The sequence below is a fragment of the Pseudorasbora parva genome, chromosome 8, assembly GCF_024679245.1.
Source record: "Pseudorasbora parva isolate DD20220531a chromosome 8, ASM2467924v1, whole genome shotgun sequence".
Classification (NCBI taxonomy): domain Eukaryota; kingdom Metazoa; phylum Chordata; class Actinopteri; order Cypriniformes; family Gobionidae; genus Pseudorasbora; species Pseudorasbora parva.
The window spans coordinates 36,702,256-36,729,863 of NC_090179.1; the positions used below are offsets into that span (position 1 = coordinate 36,702,256).

Genomic DNA, 27,608 nt, shown 5'->3' on the forward strand with positions numbered 1-27,608 from the left:
GGCAACCAGGTACCTTTTTTGCCAAATATTTTTTTACAGTGTGTATATATATATATGCTAACTTTATCTGATTGAGTTCTCTTATGCTGAAATTACTCACAAATTTTATGATAGTTCAATAATCTCCATTCAGTTCAAAATATTACTTTTCATTATTTCAATATTATCTTGCTTAACATTGCAGCATTTCATGCTTTTCATCTTCAGAAAGATCTTTCTTCCTCCTCATATTGCATGAGAACTGTGACTTGCTTAATAATGTGGAACATCTTTTTTTCAATCCAAGTTTAATAGGTCTAATGAACATGGTTTACATCATAAACAAGAAAATACATATAGAATTATGGAGAACGTGACATGTAAATTGCAAAATGACGTGATGCACATGACAATGTAGCTCTAAGGAAGCAGGGCGTGTGAGCAGCAGCACATCATCTTCCAACAGCAGGAGCAGGAATGGCTGGGTTGGGCAGTCTACATCTATTCAATGTCTTTGAATATAAAACAACCAAATATGTGGTCACAAAAAATAAGAAAGTGGGACTCTTATACAGAATGTTTCAACTCATTGTGATGGGATATCTCGTCGGGTAAGAGTTATAAATACTTAATTTAGTCTAACCCTGACCAAATCTAAGTTTTGCTTGAAACAATTACCTTTTTTTTCTCAATTTAACATTTTCTTTTCCTCTCTTGAGTTTTTACAGTTTTGATAGGAAAATATTAAACATGCTTTATCTCAACAGGTGGGTCTTTGTGACAAAGAAAGAATACCAGGCAAAAGATGACACTATCGAGAGTTCTGTGGTAGTTAAAGTTAAAGGAGTTGCAAGCGTCAACACAACAGATTCAAAACTCTGGGGACCGGAGGACTATGTTATGCCAAAACAGGTCAGTCAAACACACTGTAGTCTGAAAAGGTTCTGATCAGTTGTGTGTCATATGATTGATGATTTGCTTTACCCCTTAACTGTCACCCCCCTTTTTGAGAATAGTCATGAAAATGCACTATCCAAACTTAAAGGGCTGTAATTCATGAATGCTTTGGAATATAGACTTAAGTTTGGTCTTGATTTAAAGATGACAATAAGATTATTGCTGAAGTGAAAGCATTTCAAAATATAAAATAATAGAAAAGTTATGGAAGTTTACATTTATTGAAAATGAAAAATACAGTACTAAATATTTTTATTTTATATAAAATAAATATTTTACAAAAAAAATGTTACAAAAAAATTACTATGAAATCAAAGCCATGTGTCTAACCAAATTGTGTTGCAAATTTGAAGTTGATATCACAAAAATTGAAGTTCCCATGAGATTTTGTTTAGGGGCTATAAAGGGGTTACAACTGCTGTTATGATAGCTTTTTTTTTTTTTTTGAGGGGCACTCTCGTCATAAATTACTATTTTACTGTCCACATGTAATTTTTATCATAAAACAATGGACACATATCTCTTCAGGAGTGTTAGACCTTTCCAACAATATATAGTTTGTCATGATTACATTAGGATTTAATAGTAATATAGTGAAGTAAATGTAGAATGCCCGTATACGTGCAGGTGACAGTGAAGGGGTTAACATTTTGTTTAATTTCACTTTCAGGGTGAGGATTTTCTTTTTATAATAACCAATTACATCGAGACGGCAAACCAAAAAATGGACAACTGTTCAGAGGTAAAACTTATTTAACTGTCAGTTTTCCCTTTCTTAGGTCAAAGTCTAATCCCCCTATGTTTCCCCTTAGGTTAGGGGTTAGGATTAGGGTTAGACAGCCCATGGAAAAATAGAGGAAACCGACTTTGACACAACATCTTCACCATCAACCCACATCTACACTTTCAACAACACTTAACACATCAGCTGTTCTCTCAAACACATCTAGGTTTTTGACTGTAATGCCTCAACTCTGTTAAGCTAGTAGGATAACATCAGTAGCTGATTACAAACCCTCCTTGCACCCACTAATTACCATGCTCCATTCAGCCCATTACCAGTGTAAAAGCACTTTAGTTATTTTGTATGAACGGATGTATGCTAATTGTGGTTAGCAAAACACTACAGTGCTTTTTAGCTACTTCCCCATTATAAACCAGATTGGATTGATTTGTATATACTTGCAGTGGTTTTGCGGTGATCATTTCATGTTCTTGTCTCAAGGGGACATTCGCACATACGTTTTTTTTTGCATTTAATGTGTATTATGGGAATGGGAATTTTATATATTTTATATAAATATTATTTTTATTTTCCTTGCGTGTGCAGAGGTGGACAAAGTACAGAACTCCAATACTTGAGTTTAAGTATAGCTACTAATGATTAAATATTACAGCGTAACAAGTTGTTAAAACAGATTTTTACTTAAAGGCACAGTCTGTAAGTTTTGCCGCTAGAGATCGCTCATTCAAAACAAAGGCGTGGCTTGATGACGCGTTGAGGATCCCTTTTAGGGTATGTGTCCACCAAAGCGTTTCTTTTTTACACGGTTGGCTGTTTCAGTTGTTTTCAATAGGAGGACCACCGCGTTATTAGAGGCATGAGTGTAATGAGGCGCTGAGCGGGTATTTCATGACATCACCGTTTCACAAAATAATATATGGATTGGCTGTACATATGAAAATACAAGGTTTCAGTTTCAGATTTATCCACTCAGGGACCCGGTTTTAAAGGGGTCATATAATGGTACATGCACTTTTACAAGCTGATTGAATGGAAATGTGTGTTGGCAGTGCCTGTACACAACCATCCTATAATGATAAAAAAGTGTTTTTTTTTTTTAAATCTCCTTATGTTTTCCCGTCTCAAATAGAGCCGTTCAGCCGTGTGACGTCACACGGCCCGACACTCCTCCCACGACTGTTGATTGACAAGCAGTTTCATCTCAGACCCGCCCTGAGCGAGCTCTGTCACAGTCTGCCATTGTGAATAGGCGTGAGCAGAATGGCGTTTAAGCGATTGTAGTGTTCTGATCTTGGGTGTAATAATGAACACAGCAGTCATTCTGATGGTCCTAAATCCAAACCGCTCAAGATGCAGTGGCTGAGTTTTGTTTTCGTCAATGTTTTTATGTCTGCGCGAACCGTGAATTATTTCTCACCAATGAGTAGTTTGAAACGTGTACACTAAATGTAGCTAAACTGGGTAAGTTACATTACGGCATGCTTTCTATGTATGACATTCTCAATATAATTCATAATCGTACGTTTATAATGAACAACGTATTATGGTTGTGTTATTACAAACTGTGTACGCCGGTTTTAAAGTTAACGTGGACGTGCTAACTAACATAAGCTTAATTATGTAGATGGTTTATAAATTACTGTCAAAAAATAAATCGTGTTGTAACAGTTATTACACTGCATTGATAACGTTAAGCATCACTGACAAGCCGACATTTACAGAAAAACAAGTTTTTATTGGCATTAGCTGTAACATCAATCTGTCAATGAACGAATGTAAACATCAGTAAACACATAGCATTAATCGTTACCCTGCCTGTTCATAAAGACAGATCAGTGACACTAGGTTAACCAACCATTCAGAAACGTCCCGTTTAGCCTTAATTGTCGCATTTCGTTGAAGCTGTTGTCTTGTCCCGTTGTCAGACACCGGTTCATATTGCTAAAGTTGCACAGATCTCCTCAGAGACTCGCATGGCCATTCTTTCGGCTCTACTGTTGTCAACAGCGACACTCCGTGTGTGTGTGTGTGTGTGTGTGTGTGTGTGTGTGTGTGTGTGTGTGTGTGACAAGGGGGTAATCTAGCACTCGGAAAGTGTTCCACCCATAGGGACTGCCATTGCTAACCAAGCCATCACCTGATGTTAGCATCCTATTGACTCCCGAGTCACTTTGACAGTGAATAACTTTACATCTGAGGCGTTTAAAGACTCCATTTGTCCATTGTTTATTTATAAAGAAACACGAAAATGCATAAAAGGCTCCATTACCTTGTATTTTACACTATCGCCCCGAAGAAGCTGTTTTTGTAAAAATAGGCTAACGATTGCGTCATAACCAACGCGACTCTGTCGCACAGTTAAGAAATGACCATATAGACCTGAGGAGACTCTCAGAAACAATCTTTTACTGTCTATGAGACAGTCGGGGGACGTGGAGACAAAGTCCGATAAAGTCAAGGGAGAAGAATGGGGAGAAGCCGATAGTGAGCCAAAAGCAACGGGAGAAAATATTTAAACAACATGATTCAGATTTCACTTTCCACAACTACTAGAAGACCTACAGCTGTCAGACAGGAGGCTCACGTCACATCTACGTCGTCAAGCTCAATATGAGCCTGCGCAGTTCGCTCAGCCATCAGGAAGTGAGTGCCTCTGATTGGCCTCATTTTTCCGCCGTTGAAGTCAATGGGATAGCTCTGTCCATTTCTTTTACAATCTATGGTGTGTGAGAGTGAATGCGCCCCACAGAACAGAGGGGCGGGGTGAGCAAAGCTCATTAGCATATGCACGAGAATGGCTTGCTGAAAACAGAGCTGTTTTTGATCAGGTAAAATGAGTTCTTACAATACTAATGAGAATTTTTTATTAATGTATATTACAAAGTTTTCATTTAGACACTAAATAATCATATTAACTTGTACAAAAATGCCATTATATTACCCCTTTAAAAAAATACCAGTATCAGGCTCCTAAAATGCTGCATCTGTCTAGATAAGAAAATGTGTTTGTATGTGAAGAAGAAAAAAAATCATCCATTGACTTTCAAACCTGCTAATGACCGACCACAACAAACTTTTTTTGATGTAACGGTAAGAATTATATTTAATTCAGTGCATTTATTCCACAAGATGGCAAATGTAATAGTGATTTGGTCCTTGAATAACTTAACAGGGAGTGTAATTTGAGGACATGATCCAAAGACTCACTCATAAGGTCCGTCACTTGTCGCCGCCTACTGGCGTAAATAAGTAACCAGCAGAACAAGGCATGGAGAATCCCCACTCGCATCACTAATGCTGCCTTCATGTGCTATCGGGATTATCGTAAATACTAGTTTGATAGTTAAAATAATTGACACGAATGCCCTCTTAACTCCAAATTTTAATGTGATGAGCTTTAGATTGACGACCAATCTAAAGTATGCAGATTTATTAATTTGACGCATGTTCTCAATGGGAAAGTGCCCATAGCAACATCGCTCTGTTACATTGTTCAAAAAGTTGCCCCATAAATCATCACCTTAGACAAGTTCCTCTCAAAATAAGTTAATATTTTCAGTAGGTTTATACATTTATTGCTAACAGTAGGATATATGGCTTTTTTTTAGAACCCCTTAATACCAGATGCCATGTGCACTAAGGACGAAGATTGCAGAGAGGGAGAGGCTGTTAGGGCTGGAAACGGTATTGTCACAAAGTCTGAAGTTAAAGTCGATTTAACATGCTAACTAAGTCCATGCTGCATAAATATTTGCCCTCCATTTATTGAAATATATCGTATTAAAATATGTTAATTCTCCATAGGAATTAAGACTGGAATTTGTTTGAAAACAGACGAGGATTCTAATGGCACTTGTGAAATAACTGGCTGGTGTCCCACTGAAAAGTCCCAGGAGCCGGAGTAAGAACATTTTCTCTCATTAATGGAAGACTTTTCTACTTCAAAGTATCCACCTTCTTTTTAACGTAAGAATGTTTGTAAATTGAATGTGCCTGGCTTCCTGTGTCATCCTGCTTGACGTTGCAAAATATTTAAAAAAATTACTTTATTCCTGCATGCGAACAAAGCTGAATTTATCCTCATTACTCCAGTCTCAAATCACATAATCCTTCAGAAATCATTATGAGGATTTGATGATCAACAAACATTTATGATTATTATCAGTATTGAAAACGGTAATGCAGCCATGGTGAGCAGAAGAGAGTTCTTTAAAAACATTTTTAAAAAATCATACCGTTCTCAAACTTTTGTTTGAGTAGTGTATATAATTAAATGGCTGACAATGATTTTGGATCGCTACAGGGCGCATGTTTGGTACGATTCGGGGCCAAACCTCATATTCTTTCATAGGGCCCAAAATTGCTAGCGACGCCCCTGGCTATATGTGTCGAAGCTTCGACCTAAAACTTACACTTTTTCACAGTGTTGAAGTAGCCTATTAAAATCATTCAGATATTGCGTTGCGATATGTATATTGCAATATATACATTTGCGATATTTTGATAATTTCTATATATTGTGCAGCCCTACATTGTGTGCACGCTGATTGCCAACAAAACACAGACATTTGATACAGTTTCAACTCGAGACAGGGAACAAACAAACACACTTGCAGAACTCCGATGCCCTCTGAAAAAAACATAACACATCCAATGTTTCCTTAAAAGGTGCGGTGTGTGATTTATAGTGCCATTTAGCGGTGAGGTTGTGAATCCAGGAAAAAATGCCATCGTTGGAGAGAGCAAAGCGTGACCATAGACTGTTAAAAAAAATATGGACGTAGTGTCCGTGACGTCACCCATACGATTCCGAGTAGCCGTTCCGAAGCCGTTCTGACGTTGCCATCTTGGCAGCGCGGCATTGCGCGTCACGACCCGGATAACAGAAAATGGGCAAAGAGGCAGGATGTGGGCGGAGCTGAGGTGACGCAATGGCTAAAAGACAGCGGATAAATGGCTATCCACCTTTCAATCAAAGTAACCACACCCATAATTATGCAGAACTTAAAGGCCTCATATAATGTAAATGAATGAGTTATAAAAAAACCACCCCCCTTACAGTTGTCATGCACACGTTCTTCCTGGAGAAGGGCCCATAAAAGAAATTTCACCCATTTTGACATAATACATGGCCATACTCGAAAAAACCTTTCCGGAACTTGTTCGAATTACAAAGGAGTTTATTTGGCAAAAATTTTTATTTTAATACTCTATCATGCGTCCAACAATTATTTTTTTGTGTTATGTTTAACATGAGAATCCAACTCTTTAACAGTTATAATATGACTAATAATGTGTTGATGACTAATAAGTCAGAATGCATGCAATAGCATTAGACAACCCCCCTCCCCTTTAACAAACAAAAATAGTTTTACCATTTATAGCGGCAAATGAACTGGAAGTCCTGCACATTCACAGAATATTAAATTTCACGGTGCAAAATAAGGTGGATAAACTAAAAAAAAGTAATTGTAAGATTAAGTTTTAAATAAATAAGTCACATTGATATGCTCATGTCAAATTCTTTTAGCACAGCCACTGTAATGAGACAAGCTGAAAACTTTACCTTGTACATAAGGAACTTCATCCGATTTTCCAAGTATGACTTCTCAAAGTAAGACATTCACTCTGATGCATTCATTAATAATGTGTACAAACCCAGCACAAAACTATTTATTGAATAACACACTATATACCATTACCATTCAATTATTTCAATTGTTGTTTTTTCTTCTTAGATTTAATGTAAACAAAACCACAAAAAGTAAATCATATTTAAGAAGCTGCTTGTATGATGAAATTTCTGAGCCGTACTGTCCTATATTTCGGCTGGGAGATATTGTGAATAAATCAGGATGCAGCTTTCAAGTAACGGCACACAAGGTGAGAATACTGAAATGTGTGCCAGATTTGCAAAATTGTATTTATTAGTCAGGATGTGACTGAAATTTCACCATATTAAAACATGGCGATATATCTCATCGAGGTTTGTTTATTTTATGTTAGACTTATTAAATATATATTAGTATTCATCCTAATTAGATATATGCATATAAAGTGAATACAATATGTAAATGCGTCATATCTAAGAAGGGCTTGAATGTTTTTTTTTTTTTGTGATATAGATAAATGGACATAAATATTAGCTATAGATAAATGGACATTAACTAAATGTTGTTTGGCCAATATTAAACAATAATAACAATTTAATAAAGTCTAATAATCACCAGGTCGTTGGTGATTGTAATCAACCTAATATATTTAAAACTGATGTTTACTTAAATAATTTGTGTCAAAACTACATGAATAATTTTTTGTTGACAACTAATTGAGCAGCTTAGAGGTAATGATGCTTTGCAGGGATTAAAGTGATCTTTATGTGTATTTCAGGAAAGGGAAATATGTTGTTAGCTAATGCTAGTGTTTAGAGGATTTTCTGTAATGTTTTTGAATTTTGTGGTTACCATGCAGAATGCATAGGCTTCGGACACTCAGTGATCTATGCTCATGTCAGGAGTGACATCACTGTTTCCTTATTTGTTCATACATACCATACATACATATAACAAATAAATAAATAAATATCTATATCTATATCTATATATATATATACATACATATAACAAATAAATATATAACAAATATATATATATATATATATATATATATATATATATATATATATATAACAAATAAATATATATATTATATATATATAACAAATAAATATATATATTATATATATATAACAAATAAATATATATTTTATATATATATATAACAAATAAATATATATTATATATATATATATATAACAATATAACAAACAAATATATATATATATATATATATATATATATATATATATATATATATATATATATATATATATATATATATATATATATATATAGACAGTGTAAAATGATTAACAAAATGGCTTAAAATTGATTTTACAATTAAATGTTTAAATTTAAGTTTGGCAAGCATAAAAAGTCATTTTTGTAAATGTATCAATTTAATTTAAACTGTATTGGCCCAAACTGAGTTGGACCAACTCAATTACATTTAATTGCATAATTTATTTTTATGTTGCAGCTACATATTTATTGGATGGAAATCCTGCCCTCAATTCAATTGCGTTTGTCCAATGAGTTCTTTTTTTGAGTGTATTTTTATTAACACAAACAATATTCTACGATTACTAATTGTCTAAATAACTGAACAATTACTAGATTACCAAAAAAAAAAAAAAAAAAATCATTAGTGACAGCCCTAGTAAAATGCACCTGCATTGCTTTATAGACAGTAGACAATTTTTCCATTCATATTTTGTCACTGAAGATTTCTTTAACATAGACTTTCTTAAAAATATCGTCTCATCTCGTTTTAGTGAGCCCGATATTGTGTATCGTCTCGTCTTGTGAGCTGAGAGTATCGTTACACCCTTATTTACTAGACGTTATGTTGCTTATTGTGCTGAATGTAATAATTTCATATAATGCATTGCCAGGGTGGTTCATTTGCGATTCTGATTGAGTGGTCCTGTGACCTTGATAAAGGGGACTCAAAGTGCAATCCTCGCTACAGCTTTCTGTCTCTGGGCTGTGATGCCGGATATAACAACAGGTACACTTATCCAAGGCATTAAGTCCCAGGAATTATGAGTTCTATTTTTTCTAAGAGCTTTGCTGCGTTTCCTGTGAAAGTAAATAATTGATGAATAAATGTAAATGAATAAAAAGCAGTTATGCTCAAGATTTCCAATAACTGTCTTCTCAGATTTGTTCGCTATAATGATGCTGCAGGACAGAAGCAAAGAACTATTTTCAAAGCGTATGGAATTCATTTAAACATCATTGTGTTTGGAACGGTATGTGACTCAATGACAGCAATGCACAAGTGCTGTGTATATGTAATTGTATATGTAATATTCTTTTTTATGAGTCTTTTCCAGGCAAGAAAGTTTAGTATTATTAATACCTTCATCCATATAGCATCGGTTCTTACTTTAATGACAGCTGTAAGTAAATATTCAGATAACTATGCATATTTGTAATAACATTGTAACTTGGTATTTGCCTTTAGCTACAGAATGCCATTGTAACATACACCAATCAGGCATAATATTATGACCACAGGCAGGTGACGTGAATAGCACTGATCATCTCTTCATAACAGCACCTGTTAGTGGGTGTGATATTTTAGGCAGCAAGTGAACATTTTGCCCTCAAAGTTAATGTGTTAAAAGCAAGAAAAATTGACAATATTAAGGATTTGAGTGAGTTTGACAAGGGCCAAATTGTGATGGTTAGATGACCATCTCTAAACCTGCAGCTCTTGTGGGGTGTTCCCGATGTGCAGTGGTCAGTATCTATCAAGTGCTCCAATAAAGGATCAGTGTTGAACCGGCGACAGGGTCATGGGCGGCCAAGGCTCACTGATGCACGTGGGGAGCGAAGGCTGGCCTGTGTCCTGATCAAACAGACGAGCTACTGTAGCTGAAATTGCTTTAAATAGGGGGGTGAAACACTTAGTTTCAGTCAATCTCATGTCAATCTTGAGTACCTATAGAGTAGTATTGCATCCTTCATATCTCCGAAAAGTCTTTAGTTTTATTATATTTATAAAAGAAATATAGGCTGTATCGAGTCTTTCCGGAAAAAAACAAGCGCCTGGAGGCGTATCGTGTGGGCGGAGCTAAAGAATGACGATCGCGAACAAAGCGGTGACGTCCTCAAGCGTGGAGAAACCCATGGCTATCTCAGCTAATACAGATAATGATCCAGAATCAAATCTGAGGCAGAAATAAATTGAACAGGAGAAAAAGCAACACAGGACGTCCGTCTCTGTGGTATGTACTGTATTTAGTGACCTGTCAACATTTGTGTGTCTTTACTCGCAGTTTATGAGGACATGATTAGGTTTATGGACTATTGTATGCGGCGACTAGACCTTAGCAGTAGCAAGCAAAACGGTTTTGCACGTCAGACTAGTGTAACGTTATACAGAGAACAGCAATGAAGTCCGTTAGCGCATTTGAATGACGAAGCACGCGATCGTGTCGTTTACTGATGTTTACTCACGCGACGATAACCAACAGCACAGACATTTGAAGCAGTTTTACTCACCGGCTGCTTCCAAAGCAGGACCGAACCTTTATCGCTGGGACCGCTCCGTCAAAAACACACTTCTTTGGTATGAGTTGGTGAAGTCCTGACAGCAGTGACTGTGGAGATCCACTTTGTGACGCGACTGAAGCGATGTTGTGAAGCTTCCCGTCCATTCTGTGTTCAAATCGGTTCAAATGCAGCGCTGCCTTCCCGGAATGCTGTGCTGAAGCGTTGAAGTCACCCATAGGAATAAAGTGGAGCGCGGCGCGGAGTGTTTATGGGCGTGCATTTTCTCTCTCGCTCTAGTCACACGCGCGCACCCTACCGGGAGAAGAGCCCGTGCGGCCCATACAAGGACCTTCCGCTCTATTAACGTCAAGCCGAGCCATACTCGAAAAAAACCCGAAACTTGTGAGAAACCGGAAGGAGTATTTTTAACACAGAAATACTCTATCAAACGTCCAACATTAGTTTTTGAAACTTTGTCTATGTTTAGGATGGGAATCCAAGTCTTTAACAGTGTAAAAAGCTCAGTATGCATGAAACAGCATTTCACCCCCCCTTTAACAAGTTATTGCTAGTTCTCATAAAAAGGTGTCAGAATACACAGGACATCACAGTTTGTTGCGTATGGGGCTGCATAGCCACAGACCAGTCAGGATCTGATCCCACCTCGCAACTTACAGGACTTAAAGGATCTGCTGCTAACGTCTTTGTGCCAGATACCACAGTACCCCTTCAGGGGTCAAGTGGAGTCCATGCCACAACAGGTCAGGGCAGTTTTGGCAGTAAAAGTGTGACCAACACAATACTAGGAATAGTCATAATGTTATGCCTGATCTGTGCATATAACTGTGAAGCAGAGACACTCATTTAAATGAGCATTAATAATTTACAAGACCAAAAATCCAAGTCATAATGTTGTTGTCATACATCTTCCATTTTTATATGGCTGCTAACAAGACTGTTTTTCTCCAGGGCTCTTTCTTGTGTGACTTCATTCTTCTGTGCATGATGAAGAGCAGAGATTTCAGAGATTCCAAATTTGAGATAAAAACAATGTATGTTTCTAGAATATATGCTAGAAATACCACTGCTGTGCTGTCTTCTTTAATTTAAGCTTAATATAATTTGAATAATACATTACGCTCTTATTCTTTAATGTCAAATGTCATTAAACACATGTATAAGCAAGCATTGATCATCTTTATATTATATCTCCTTAAAGGAATGACAAAGAAAGTCCGAAAAAAAAGAAGACAGCGATTCCAAGGAGAAAGTTCAGTTTATGAAATGTGCAATAATTGCAATGCTTGTAGTGTGAAATATGAGGAAAGTGGTTTATATCCAACAAAAAAAAAAACATTTTAAAATGATGTATTCATCTTATTCTGAGGCACACATTAGCTGAAGTCTAGATGTTATTTATATAATATATTTGCATTATGTATAAATGCAATGACATATTCAGATTTATGTTTGTCTTGGACTTGTGTTGCACCTGTATAAACTTGATGCATGTTTATGATTTGGCTGGAATCTTTAAATGTCTTGTTTCACTTGTTTCAACTCTCAATGTTCAGCTTGCTCAATGAGATGTAAGTCTGCCATGTATTGTAAATGAGGGAATTGCTGGTCGCTTGCCACTTGTTTTACACTAATGCTTAGTCTAGCAGCATCAAGTACAGGTCCATCTAAAAAAAAAAATAGCATATTGTGATAGTTCATTATTTTCCATAATGTAATGATAAAAATGTAACTTTCATATATTTTAGATTCATTGCACACCAACTGAAATATTTCAGGTCATTTATTGTTTTAATACTGATGATTTTGGCATACAGCTCATGAAAACCCAAAATTCCTATCTCAAAAAATTAGCATATCATGAAAAGGTTTTCTAAACGAGCTATTAACCTAATCATCTGAATCAACTAATGAACTCTAAACACCTGCAAAAGATTCCTGAGGCTTTTAAAAACTCCCAGCCTGGTTCATTACTCAAAACCGCAATCATGGGTAAGACTGCCGACCTGACTGCTGTCCAGAAGGCCATCATTGACACCCTTAAGCGGGAGGGTAAGACACAGAAAGAAATTTCTGAACGAATAGGCTGTTCCCAGAGTGCTGTATCAAGGCACCTCAGTGGGAAGTCTGTGGGAAGGAAAAAGTGTGGCAAAAAACGCTGCACAACGAGAAGAGGTGACCGGACCCTGAGGAAGGTTGTGGAGAAGGACCGATTCCAGACCTTGGGGGACCTGCGGAAGCAGTGGACTGAGTCTGGAGGAGAAACATCCAGAGCCACCGTGAACAGGCGTGTGCAGGAAATGGGCTACAGGTGCCGCATTCCCCAGGTCAAGCTACTTTGGGCTACAGAGAAGCAGCACTGGACTGTTGCTCAGTGGTCCAAAGTACTTTTTTCAGATGAAAGCAAATTTTGCAAGTCATTCGGAAATCAAGGTGCCAGAGTCTGGAGGAAGACTGGGGAGAAGGAAATGCCAAAATGCCTGAAGTCCAGTGTCAAGTACCCACAGTCAGTGATGGTCTGGGGTGCCATGTCAGCTGCTGGTGTTGGTCCACTGTGTTTTATCAAGGGCAGGGTCAATGCAGCTAGCTATCAGGAGATTTTGGAGCACTTCATGCTTCCATCTGCTGAAAAGCTTTATGGAGATGAAAATTTGGTTTTTCAGCACGACCTGGCACCTGCTCACAGTGCCAAAACCACTGGTAAATGGTTTACTGACCATGGTATTACTGTGCTCAACTGGCCTGCCAACTCTCCTGACCTGAACCCCATAGAGAATCTGTGGGATATTGTGAAGAGAAAGTTGAGAGGCTCAAGACCCAACACTCTGGATGAGCTTAAGGTCGCTATCGAAGCATCCTGGGCCTCCATAACACCTCAGCAGTGCCACAGGCTGATCGCCTCCATGCCACGCCGCATTGAAGCAGTCATTTCTGCAAAAGGATTCCCGACCAAATATTTGTGCATCTGCATAACTGAACAATTATTTGAAGGTTGACTTTTTTGTATTAAAAACTTATTTTATTGGTCGGATGAAATATGCAAATTTTTTGAGATATGAATTTTGGGTTTTCATGAGCTGTATGCCAAAATCATCAGTATTAAAACAATAAAAGACCTGAAATATTTCAGTTGGTGTGCAATGACTAAAATATAGGAGTTTAATTTTTATCATTACATTATGGAAAAATGAACTTTATCAAAATATGCTAAGTTTTTGAGAATGACCTGTAATTAGCTTAAGACTGCGATGACTCAATACATTTATTGCATTACTTCAGAAAGTCGATTATATTTATAATGGCATTTTAATATGATAAGATTCATTAAACTCATGCAATGAATGAATCATATTTGATACATTTCCTTTTAGTTTTTATAGGGTCATATAATGGCACATGCACTTTTACAAGTTGATTGTATGGAAATGTGTGTTGGCAGTGCCTGCACAAAACCACCCTATAATGAAAAAAAATCCATCCAGTGTTTTTTTTTTATTATCTCAAATTTAATAATTTATGCAGTTCGACTGTGTGACATATTGTTGATTGACAGCATTGTTACTTTCAACACAGACCCACACTGAGTAAGCGGTCATCATCACAGTCCGCCTTTGTTGATACGTTGGAGCAGAATGACGTTTAAGCGATTGTGGTGTTCAGTTCTTAGGTGTAATAACGAACACAGCAGTCATTTTGATTTTTTGAATTTTGTTTTCAAAGGGAATATTGCCCCCGAACAACGTCAATGCTTTCATGTTTGCGCAAATAATTTCTCACCAGACTGCTTTATAACCGAGGGTCAGTATAAAGCAAGTTTTACCAAGAAGCTGCTCCTGAAACAAGGACCACCAGTTATTTGTGTTCCTGCTGCACCTCCAGAAGAAGTGAGGGTAGTTTGAAACGCTTGCACGCTTCACGATGAATGCTGCAAAAGTTTACAGGGTAAGTTATCTTGCATTACGACATGCTCTCAATATAATTAATAATCCCACGTTTATAATGAACAATGCATTATGGTTATTGTGTTATTACAAACTTTGTACGCTGGTGAGAAAGATACGGTTGCAGATGTGTCCTCAGAGACTCCCGTCAGCATTCTTTCCCCTCAACTAGCGGGCAGGTTGAACAAAGCTCATTATCATTTAAAGTCGTATGCACTGAAATGGCTTGCTGAAAACAGAGCTGTTTTTGACCAGGTAAAATTAGATATTTATGAGAGCTTGTAAAAAAATGGCCACAATTATGGCACCCAATTTTTGCAACATAATTTTCCCAAGATAAACAGTTCTAAGTCTTCTTCTATAACGCCTGAGGCCATCCTTAAAAATATTTTGGTTTGCAGTAAAAAAAAAAAGGTCGGTAGGTAGGTCAATTTTTTTTTCTTTTTAAATTTTAATGTAAAAAGAAAAAAATATATACATTTTTGGGGAAGGTGATTACGTAGGTATGAATTTAAACAAATTAGCATATCGTGATGTCAATATTTCACTAGCTCGTTATATTACATTTCCATTAGGCCTGCACCCACATAAATGGTAATTGTGCGTTTTCTCCTTAATATTATGACTTTGTGAGTGTGACTCTTTGTGAATATTATATTTAAATTATTTAATTTGTATTTCTTTAGATAAAATATTCATTTCTATTAATTTTCCACTGAATTATGTGATCTGGTGGGCATATTAGCTTCTAGTGCTTTCTCCCTGCTGTGTTCGAAATTGCCCCCTGAATTTTGACAGCGAGTGTGCAGGAATATACTACTGGCTGGAAGGGTTGCCGTTTTTGCATAGTTTGTTCTTGCCGTTTAATAATCTCTTGAAACTTAGCAAACTGGTAGCCCCCTATAGTATGATAAAAAGATTTTTTCTTGACCGTGTCATGGAAACTGTATAAACCAGGGCCGTTTCATCCAAGGGGCATATTGGCCTCCTCAAAAAACTGGATAAGAAAATAATCAACATTACAAAATGTGACATTAAAAAGTGCATAAATCACTTGTTTTTCTAAAGTAACACTGTCCAACAGCAACAGTGTTGTAGCGCCGGTCCAGCCAATAAATCGCAATAATCTATGTGCTTTGTTAATATTGATATGAAACGAAGTCTCAGATTTCAAATGACGTCAATTTTATTATGAAATAAAAAAACAAACATCTTTCAGCCGCTGTGACTTGATATCAATCATGTCACACAGAATCACTCAAACTGTGTTGCAACCGCGGAAAGACGTCAAAACAGCTTGTAAACAATGTCATGTAACGTTACATTTACCTCAGAAAAAAACATATCCATAAACTTATCAGCAAGAAAAATGTACAAGGGTTCAGCGATTAGCATATGGCTTTGTCTCAGTAGAAACCGTGGAGTATAATCAAATGATTGTGCTTCCCCCCTCATGTATGCATTTTATTTCTGAAAAAATTCCTCCCATGATGCAAATTGACGATATTTGCGTCATCTTTGAAATGTTTGTCCAGAGGCTAAAGACTAAAGCCAGCAGAGGAAGCTATTTTCACATGGAGGGATGGAGATCGCACTCACAGCACTCAGCTCGCAGCTGCAGGCATTTATTTAAAGGATGCTTAGCAATGTAAGTGTTTTAAGTTCTCAAATTAATTTATATAAAAGGCAAGAAATTAAGCTTCCAAAGGCATGAATTGAAAACGCGCCAGACTGAACACGCCACACGTGTTGTGAATGTATGCGCGAATGTGGTCGCGATTACCTCAGCTCTCATCACGAGAACGCATCAGCTCATTTATGACGTTAAATGTAATCTGACTCCTAATCTGAGTTAGTGCTGTGAGACTCACGCGGCAACTCGATCATTATATTAAACAGACAAGTTCAGTATTTAATTGTAGGGTCTGTTCTCTAACTCAGTCACAGTAATCCAGTAGCGGTGGCTTTGGGAATGGCCTCACAGGGCAGCGAAGCATTCTGGGAATTGTAGTTTCATCCCCATGAGACAACTACATTTTCTGTCTTTTCTCAGTCTAGAAGGCACCAAATTCAAAAATAATTTCACATTTCTACTATTTTAATGACCCAGTTTAAATACAGATTCATCTTTGCAGTGCTGAAGTACCCCTTTAAGAGGAGCATTTTGCTAAATGCAACATATTGCATAGGCTATTCATTGTCATTTTTAACGTTCTTTAATATTTAATGAATGTATGAATAAATGTGGCACGTTTTTATGCAGCCACCATTTAAATGTTTATATTTAAAAATAAAAAAATGGAGTAGAAATATGATTATGTAATTGTAAAGTTAATAGGTCTATAACTTTATTATAATAAAAAAAAACATCACAGTGTAATTTAAGTAATCAATAAATTGTTTACCTTCTTATTATAACTGATTTCCATAGTTTACATAGGCTAACAGTTTACGTAACAACAAAAAAAATTCTTGAGTTGGGTAATTTTATGTTCTGGAATAAATAGCCTGGTGCAAGTGTGTCTTAAGCTTGTTTGCCATAGACCTTATTTCAGCTATTTAACCAAAACCCCATTAAAAATCCCATGGACTTTGGGATTATTGAACCGGAATTGCTAATATGCTAACTTTCTGCGTTTTGGCCTACAAATTTACGTCATACCTGCACCACTCTATAAGCAAGCTACCCCATGTCAAACATAAAAACAAACTTTAACATTAGACTCCAAGTTTATATGATAGGCCTACATTAATTTAAGCTTTTCCTCAGTTGTTTTCAAAGAAAACACCAGTCATTTATAGTATTTTGAGTCTGGTTTTGCCATAATTGATACAAAAATGCTCTTGTTGTCTTATGGCGACATCATGTGGTTAACATGTGAACAGGCAATGTGTTATTGACTGAAACGCAATACATTTTAATTTGGATATTTCCACATCCAACCTCTTCTAATTCAAGTAAAAATAATTAAAAGGAATTACTTAAATTATACTTGATTTGAGTAAAGTATTTAATTTCCTTCAAAGATTGAACATGGGCCCTAGGCTTGTGGACGAGTGTCCCATTTCAGATGTGTGCTTGGCTGCTTCCCCCCGCCCACCCCCACAGCTACATCGCTGTGTCTGTTCGTTAAAGTAGTGCATAGGTATTTACATAGGCCTATATGAAAAAAATCATTTGAAGTGTATTGTATGTTTTAAACACAGCAAAATTATTATGTATTTGACTAAAATAACAGCAATTATCTATTCTAGATATGTATGGTTGTCAATGAATGGGACTATAAATATAGCTTTGGTTTTAAAAAGATTTTCCCAATAAACAGGCAAAAATAAACCTGGTGTCCTCCATGAATCCTGTTCTTTAAAAGCACTAACCATGACTTCAGAAGTGAACCGATAACATATGAAAGCAGCATATAGTCTAATCAATATTTAGTTTGATTAACTACCGACCCACCCCCACCCCAAAACGGCAGATTTTAGATGAGGATAAATCGCATGCATATCTAAACACTCCCTTATCTAACGGTTCAGTAATGTTTGTTAAACCACTGTAAGTACTGCTACATCAGTGTGTTATGGTGTTCTTGTGGGCTCAATAATAATCTTGTCAAAAGGGTTTAAAAGTGTCTACCATGTGCAGAAAAACACTTTATTATTACATGGATTACCACCCACAGAATCTTGACAGAATTGGCACTTGCGTCGGAGCTCAGTTAACCTCAGGGCAACTGTGTGACACAGCTCTAATTGGCTTTGTACAAAACTGTGCCATGATGCCATCTTCAAAGGTTACAGGAGTTAACTGAGGATACTCTGGAGTATTTTGCCAAACACTGTGCAGCACGGATGGGCATTTGGGCTGGAATTGGGGCCTGAAGATATAAGGCCTACTGTTTTACATTCTATAGAGAACACCCAGCAAGCAATAGCCGTCATTTCACCGTCTAGGTTTACTATAGACCTGATATAGTCCGGCTATGAGTAGCCCACTTTTAGCCAAAAGAATCTTGAATTTGGTTACATGTAATTTTTGTCCAAATAACTTGTGAGATGTATAATATTCCATCATGTAAGCAAAGTTAACAGTGATTACAAGGTGTTTGGTTTCATTTCTTTAACGAGATATATTCATGGCTGTGCGTAGCCACGGTTTAGCTCCTATACAGACCGGCTATTCGTAGCCCACTTTTAGTCAAAAGACTAAACTGATTAATTGTAGTTTTTGGCAATGTAGCACATGATATGGTTAATATTACATCATGTTCGCATTGTCAATAATATCTGCAAGATGTGTCATTTCATGTCATGGTCTATCTGTAGCCACGGTTTAGCTCTGAATTGGACGGGCTGTGTGTAGTCTGCTTTTAGCCCACCCATTTGTAAACATTTGAATTAGTTTTAGCTTTGCTGTCCCGCATAACATTCACTTAAAATGTAAGACAGTCAAAGAAAATCGTAAGCTAGATATATTTGAAAAAAAAAAAAAAAAAAAAATACAACTCTCAACCGCTAGGTGGCAACTGTAGCCTGTGCTACTGGCAACGGCAGATATCGCGAAACACATTTCTGTCGGTTGGAGTCGATTGTTTTTTACACAAGAGGAGGACGAGAACGGAGAACAACAACGGGCAACAGTAAACGTTAAAGGACATTATTTGGCCTTGTAAGTATCTGTGTTTTCATTTTGACATATGCTCATTATATACATTATTTGTTATCGTGTATGAACGGTGAGATTTTAGCTAGATAACATTGTAGAATAAAGCCATGTGGTTAGCATGCTACATGTACACCTTCAAGGGGATGAACATGAAACATGTGCAACCTATAATAATTTGTCATGAAAGCCACAAATATCCTTTTACTCTTTGGATCATTATATGAAAATATGAGTCTTTTTTAAATGATTTAAAATAAATGAAGAGTTGCCACAGTACTGCAGGTTTTCTTTGAGTTTGTTCAAGATATGTTATGTATAAAAACTGAATTCTGCTTCTCCATGTTTAGTTTTGACTCGGGGGACAGAAAGCAGACCTGACCCAGATGACCTGAGAGGATGGCTCATAATGCAGCAGAAGATCAGAAATTCACTTTTGCCTTAAACCATTCAATGCTTTCCCAATCATCTACCTCATTGTTCTAATGCAACATAATGGCTAAAATATCTTTTAAACCCAAAAATTTAAATTCTGTCATTTACTCGCCTTCAAGTTGTTTCTTTTTGTCTGTTGAACACAAAAGAAGATATTTTGAAGAACCTGGGTAATCAAAAGCTTTATGGGCCCCATTGACTTCCATTGTATTTATTTTCCTACAGTGAAAGTCAGTGGCTACCATCAAATATCTGGTTACCAACATTCTTCAAAATATATATTTTTGTGTGTGTTCAACAGAAGAAAGAAACCCATACAGGTTTGGAACAACTTGAGGGTGAGTAAATGATGACTCTCTCTTTAAACATGTCACATACATGTATCTTAACCTTTTATAGCCCAGCTTTAGTGCGCATCCAAGCAAAAGAGAATGACGTCATCACAATTACTGTAAATAAAGTAAACAATTATGATGTCAACATTGCTTTTCTTGTGCAATGTTTTGTTTCTTATTTGGCAGATGCCATGATGACCGACTTCCCAGCGGCAACAGAGTTTGTTATATTTTATTTTATTATATTATATTACGTTGTTAATATTCCATATTTCTTATCCTAATTTTATTTTTAATTTTATTTTTAACATTTTATTTGGTCATTTTTATGTTTTAATCTTTTTGTATTATCTTAAGTTGTCTCTGTTGTTAATATTCTTTCTAAATAAAACTTTTATATTTAATGTGTTTTGATTGATTGTTATTTTTTTAGAACCTGTTATATTTGAGTGAAAAGAATCCTTTAGCCATTTTATTGTCTATTAAATGTATAGATTAGTCATGTGTTAGCCGTCTATTTGATGACTAGGGCTATGATTAGACGTCTATTAGATTTTCACTGACAGCCCAAATTTAGCCTTGATTTAGCCTAGACCCATATTTGCTGTCTATTAGACGTATAGATGTAGCCATTCAGTAGCCATCTAATTTTGGGCTATGATTAGACGTCTATTAGATTTTCACTGACAGCCCAAGTTTAGCCTTGATTTAGCCTAGACGTCTGGGCTGTGTTTAGACGGTTATTAGACGTCTTTTAGACGCAAAATTGCTTGCTGGGCAAGAAGGAATTATGTAGTAATAAATGTAATAATTTTGAGATCACACTGATCAGAGGGGATGAATTCATTCTTATCACAAATTTGTTATTTTATTATTATTCATCTAAAATTAAATATGATTCCTCACCACCCACATATGATATAGGCTACTCTGATCATTCCTCAGTACTCCATATTATTATTACATGATAGCCTACACAGAATTGCGGGGTAGGCCTATGCTTTTACTGAATAACTTGGGCCTAGACGAAATATTAAATATTTCCAGCTACTAGGTCTATCGTATTATGGTGGCCCAGTAGTGCACAACACAACTAAATTTAAAACACATACATAAGTTCACAACACAAGGAAATTAAGCCACAATACAACGGAAAGCCACAACGCAACAAAAAAGCCACACCACCACAACGGAAATGCTCCCGACCACTAGGGGGCTCTGAGTGCGGTAAAGTTAGTTTTCCTTGCCATCGTTCTATAGATTTGCATAGACAGTAAAAGAAATGGACAGAGCACTCCCATAGACTTCAACGGCGGAAAGTGAGGTCAATTAGAAGCACTCACTTCCTGATGGCTGAGCGAACTGCGCAGGCTCAGACTGAGCTTGACGACGTAGATGTGACGTGAGCAACCGGTCTGACAGTTGTAGGTCTTAGTAGTTGTGGAAAGTAAAATCTGAATCATGTTGTTTAAATGTTTTGTCCCGTTGCTTTTGGCTCACTATGGGCTTCTCCCCATTCTTCTCCCTTGACTTTATCAGACTTTGTCTCCACGTCCCCCCGACTGTCTCATAAGCCCTATTCGGACTGGATTCGTTTAACATGGGGACGTGGGGGTAAAGTAATTATTACCAGAGGTTCTCAGTGATTTTAGTCCCGTCCGAATGTGCCATCTCGGTAATCATTACGGACAATGTCAGTAAAGATTACCGAGACTTTTACCTTCTGTAAAAAGGTCTGGAAAAATGACCTCGGGTAATACTAATCCCGTTCGAATAGACCTGCTGTAAAAATGTATGGTAAAATTCTGTCATTTCCTCTTTAAAAGTTTAAAAAAGCGCATTTTGCGAACTTGGAGGCGCTTGAAGCATTCGGTTGCGTTGTAGGTGGTGGGACAAATCTGTGGAAAATGTCCGGTATTTTCCGCATATCATTTAAAGCAAAAAAAGAAGATCAAAAGCACTTATTAGAGGCACAACACTTATTTTAGCTCTAGGAAAGTGTCTATTACCAACATAATCCAATCAGAATCGCTAGACTGGACCTAACTGTTTATTAAAACACACATATATATTGGAGACGGAGTTCAGACTGGCGCTCAGGTTGTGTGTTTGCTCACGTGATAACGGTGACGTCATACGCACATGACGTCAAGGAGGTGCGTAAAGCGAGTTACTCCTCCCACTTCTGCTAGTTTTACTGAGATGTCTTATCCCGTGCGAATTGGCCATTAATATGACAGACGTCCTGAGGTAAAATGACTTTACCCCCATGTCCCCATGTTAATCTAATCCCGTCCGAATAGGGCTATAGAGAGTAAAAGATTGCTTCTGAGCATCTCCTGTCTATACGGTAATTTTACGGTAATCATTAGCCTATTTTTACAAAAACAGCTTCTGCGGGGCGATAGTGTAAGATACAAGGTAATGGAGCCTTTTATGCATTGCCGTGTTTCTTTAGAAATAAACAATGGACAAATGGAGTCTTTAAATGCCTCAGATGTAAAGTTATTCACTGTCAAAGTGACTCAAAAATGAATGGGAGTCAATAGGATGCTAACAGCAGGTGATGGCTTGGTTAGCAATGGCAGCCCCTATGGGTGGAACGCTTTCTGAGTGCTAGACTACCCCCTTGTAGATTTGCCTCTTGCAAAGATATTAAACACTACTGTCAGTTTTAAGCTTGTAACTATTGTATATCTACATGAAATGAATTCAAAATTCCCCTACATGCATAGCTGCATAGTTATACTTGTAAACGCTTACTCGCGATCACGGCGCTTGATGCCTACGTTCCATCTACCAATTCCGACCTGCAGTTTAAACATGTAATTTGTATGAATTAAAATGACTTTTTTTGTTTAAATGTTCAAATTCCAATGTTGTGCATTACTGAGTCAGTTTTACCAATACAACCAAGCTGTTAAATTTTAACATGTCTGTTTTTAAGTTTTAAAAGTAATTTTAATTCATACAAATGGCATTAACTGCATGGGGGAATGCAGACAGACGTTCCCTTGGGCATCAAGCCTATAATGCATGTAGGTGATTTTGAATGTATATTTAATGTCGATATACAACTTAAAACTGATCTAGGTGTTTATATCTTTGCAAGACTGGCAAACCTATAGAACAATGGCAAGGAAAACTAACTTTACTGCACCCTAAGAGGCCTCTAGTGGTCGGGGGCATTTCTGTTGTGTTGTGGCATTTTCATTGTGTTATGGCTTGATTTCTTTGTGTTGTGAACTTGTGTTTGCTTTTAAAATTTGATTGTGTTGTGCATTATACTGGGCCACCTATTGCTCCGCACACTAAAATAATTCCAAACAAAGCCTAACTAACATACCAAATTAACATTGCAAATCTTTAAGCAACAGGACATTTTGAACAAATCTAGTATTCAGTGTCAGTGATTGTAAAACTAAATTCAGTTGCTTTGATTCACTCAGAAACACAGTCACTTGTTGCCACTTTCTTTGTGTCGATGTAAAGAAAAAGTCACCAAAATACATTTGCAGACTGATAATCTGTCTAGAACGCATGAAAAGACAGTCGGAGTGATACAGTGAAAGTCCCAGTAGCGTCAATCAAAATCCAATGACCAGAACATACGGTTGCCAATGTGGCTCAGAAAGGCCTCCATTGGCCACTATGTAATTTTCTCTCTCAATACCCATATGAAATGTACTAAAGATGTTGTTACAATGTTGTGACTTATGTAGTGATGGCTGATTTCAAAACGCTGCTTCGTAAAGCTTCGAACCGTTATGAATCAGTGTATCGAATCAGTGGTTCAATTGCCAGTCACATGATATCAGCAGTTTGACAGGCGATCCGAATCATGAATCGATACGCTGATTCATTAAAGGGGTACTTCAGCGCTGCAAAGATGAATCTGTATTTAAACTGGGTCATTATTGTAGCAGAAATGCGAAATTATTTTTGAATTTGGTGCCTTCTAGACTGAAAAAAGACAGAAAATGTATTTGTCTCATGGGGATGAAACTACAATTCCCAGAATGCCTCGCTGCCCTGTGAGGCCATTCCCAAAGCCACCGCTACTGGATTACTGTGACTGAGTTAGAGAACAGACACTACAATTAAATACTGAACGTGTCTGTTCAATATAACGATCGAGTTGCCGCATGAGTCTCACAGCACTAACTCAGATTAGGAGTCAGATTACATTTAACGTCATAAATGAGCTGATGAGCTCTCGTGATGAGAGCTGAGGAAATCACGACCACATTCGCGCATACATTTACAACGCGTGTTCAGTCTGGCGCGTTTTCAGTTCATGCCTTTGGAAGCTTAACTTTCATAGTAATTAACTTGAGAAGTTAAAACACTTACATTGCTTAGCATCCTTTATATTAATGCCTGCAGCTGCGAGCTGAGTGCTGTGAGTGCGATCTCCATCCCTCATGTGCTCCAAGGCTTCAGGAAGACGTTTGGAAATCAGCCATCACGATATAAGTCGTTATTTTGTTGTTGTTTTTTTGCGCACAAAAACTAATTCTCATCGTTTCATAAAATGTTTGTAGAGCCACTGTAGTGAGATGGGCTTTGTAACAATGCCTTTAACCTTTTATGGGTCTTGAGAGCGGAAATGACATTGTGGCCAATGGAGGCCTTGCTGAGCCATCAGATTTCAACAAAAATACCTTCATTTGTATTCCCGAAGATGAACGGAGGTCTTACGGGTCTGGAACGACATGAGGGCGAGTAATTAATGACAGAATTTTCATTTTTGGGTGAACTAACCCTTTAACAATTGACCTATCAGTAAGCCCCTCCCCTCAAACACAGATGAGCCAATGGCAGTTGAGTATCAGTTGCACGGGGACCGGAACTTGGACAGCAGTACAGCACCATTGGAAATTTCATCGTTGGTTGTGTTATGTTACAAAAATCGGAAAATGATGCGTCTTGTACTTGTAACACTGATTCCAGGTATCCTGGAGGATATGCTGGGTGTCATACTGTCATTAAGTTACAATTAAAGTTAGTGAGTCCCTGGTAACATTCAAACTGAAATAACCAACTGTTCTGTCATGTAGCGTTAACAGTGTAGGTCAAAAACACAAACGAGGGTCTACATTTCAGTGCGTCTCTCCATATTAAGATGGATAAATGTAAATTATTTAATCTTACCCTGCAGTACATGCACAGTGTTGATCCTGGATGTTGTCATGTGTGATCGTTGACGAGCGTAACACAAGGCTTCTCCCGCTTGCATTGTGATCTGTAAACCCGCTTCCAAATTAATCTCCCACTTATTTGAAAATCTTTTATATAACCCTCCATTACATATTTAAATCCAACTTGATGCTTCTCTTCAAGAGGTCCTTCTATGTCACAGACTTTATTGTGATTTATCTTCAAAGTTTGACGTTACATTTTTGATATTTCTGTTTATGTATGTCTATATAATCTCTTTAATGGAGTTTTTTTCCAGATAACTTTACAAAGTTTATTATCACCCCCGAAAGGGCACAAAGTCCGGATATGTTTTAGAGTTGTATGAGTGTTTTTGTATAATTTGCTGTGTATGCTAATGATAATGCAACGTAGAAAGAGAGTTTGTGAATGAGATGTTAATGCGTACTTCTTATGTTTTGTTAGCTCTTAATACGGAGTGAAAAAGGACGCAATAAATTTCATAAACCATCAGTTAAGCCATCAATTGGAGGAGGCCCGCTACATTCTGTGTCCATAAACAACTTGCGATAAGCCTATAAGGTTTTCACTGACAGCTATCATTATAAGACAGTTACTTAGCAACTCAGTTTGTCTGTCCGAGTTAGCAACAGTAACTAAGGGGCCTGGGGTTGTAAAACCATGTAGTTTAGCATAATAGTGAAAAACCTTACTAATAATATAATTATATGGATAACATTCATTTTCTTTGACTTTATTAGAAATTACATATGTATTTACATCTTACAGATTCAAAAATAATTTTTAAAAAAATATTTAAATATTAAATTTTGTATCCTTAATGGAAAGGCCCTGCAACAATGAAGAGACAAATGAACAAAATACATCTTTTCCATTTTTGATAAGGTAAAGTGGTTTTGGGGAAGTACAACAAACTAATTTTTAAATATTCTCTTAAAGATATATTTACTCCATTATTATTAACAAATTCAGTACTTATGTGCCACCTGACTGATTCAAGTAAAAAAATATTGTACTTTTGGGAATCAAATCACTCAAAAAAAAAGTATTGTTTTTGAATATTGATTATTCTGATATATAAGTATTACATGTAGCAAATCTCACAAGATTTAGCAAGTAACTTAATTCTCAAGCCTTACCATATTTCGCGTCCTGTAGTTACCTTGTGAGTTATAGTATGATAACTAAGACATTGCTTGATTTTATATACAGGCCTATATAGGGCCGTAGCTAGAGGAATTGGGGCCCCCTGAAAAAATATTGATGTGTAACCACATGTTAACCTAGGGGCTTATTACAAAATAACAAAACAGATAAATGTAAATTACGTTTTTTTTCTTAACACCAGCAAACGTTCATGCATTTGCTGGGTTGAGGAGCCTGGCTCTGTAGACAACAAATACCATGACTCAAATAGTTGTATCAAGAATAAACCAATACTTAGTTTAGTTAAACTATATGTGACTACTAAATACAAAAAAATAAAGTGCTCCTGACAAGTTAATATACCCAAATGAGTATCTTCTGCACTGACCCTCCATGTCATCTTTGGAATGGGGTTGTGATGATGCCACATCTGTTGCTGCAGAACATTAAAATAAGTATAAAGAAGTCAATCTGACAGTCTATATGTAACAGAAGATGGTGGTGCTGTTGTAAATCCTTTATTTTAAAAGGCAAATGTTCATAAACATTTTTACAACTAATAAAAACTAACAAAAACCAAGAAATTGATCATAATAAAATCAAAACGCAGGCTAACCATAAATAAATTGTCAAGAATACTTGTCTTATTTATATAAAGATAATATGTAACTGTGTAATATATTATTAAATAAAGCCAATAAATGTATTCATCCAAGAGCAGTGTGTTGTAGGCTATTCGTGTTTTCTGGACTGTAATAAAATGTATCAACAGCCGGCAGGTGGATAATGCTTGTGACATGGGTTGTGACATTTTTTTCTGTGCTTTATACAAACAAACTCTCTTTACAATAGCGTAAAAAGACAGTGATTTTGACCACGTAATCATTTGATCAATTTGACGGCGGTGCGTGCCGCTGCCGCGGTGCAGGTAATGACATAGGCTAGTTGTCCCACGAAAGTAAATATGACAGTGAAATAACGATAGGCTATACGAAGCTACTAACCTGCCTTAAATAACGCCGTGGTCGACTGGGATAGGCTACAGCAACTCTCCTGGCCTCCCTCTCGTTCTTTTCAACGTGTTTC

The 27,608-nt window shown here is 36.8% G+C and overlaps 1 protein-coding gene and 1 long non-coding RNA gene across 3 annotated transcripts; one reads left to right on the forward strand and one right to left on the reverse strand.

Moving 5' to 3' along the window:
• The first annotated feature begins 315 nt into the window (after positions 1-315).
• Positions 316-12,143, forward strand: p2rx8 (purinergic receptor P2X, ligand-gated ion channel, 8). The gene is made up of 12 exons (XM_067451835.1): positions 316-590; positions 747-891; positions 1,607-1,678; positions 5,290-5,365; positions 5,486-5,582; positions 7,212-7,295; positions 7,420-7,564; positions 9,195-9,310; positions 9,464-9,554; positions 9,639-9,704; positions 11,773-11,855; positions 12,023-12,143. The coding sequence occupies exons 1-12, from the start codon at positions 457-459 to the stop codon at positions 12,084-12,086; spliced, it is 1,173 nt and encodes a 390-aa protein (XP_067307936.1). The 5' UTR covers positions 316-456; the 3' UTR covers positions 12,087-12,143.
• LOC137085282 (uncharacterized) lies at positions 321-27,608 on the reverse strand. 2 transcript variants are annotated; one of them, XR_010906949.1, is made up of 3 exons: positions 27,527-27,608; positions 26,886-26,958; positions 321-491 (listed from the first exon to the last, which is right to left on the reverse strand). It is a non-coding gene; the product is annotated as an uncharacterized lncRNA (long non-coding RNA). The 2 variants fall into 2 exon arrangements; XR_010906948.1 differs by having other exon boundaries at positions 442-491; positions 26,911-26,958; positions 27,527-27,598.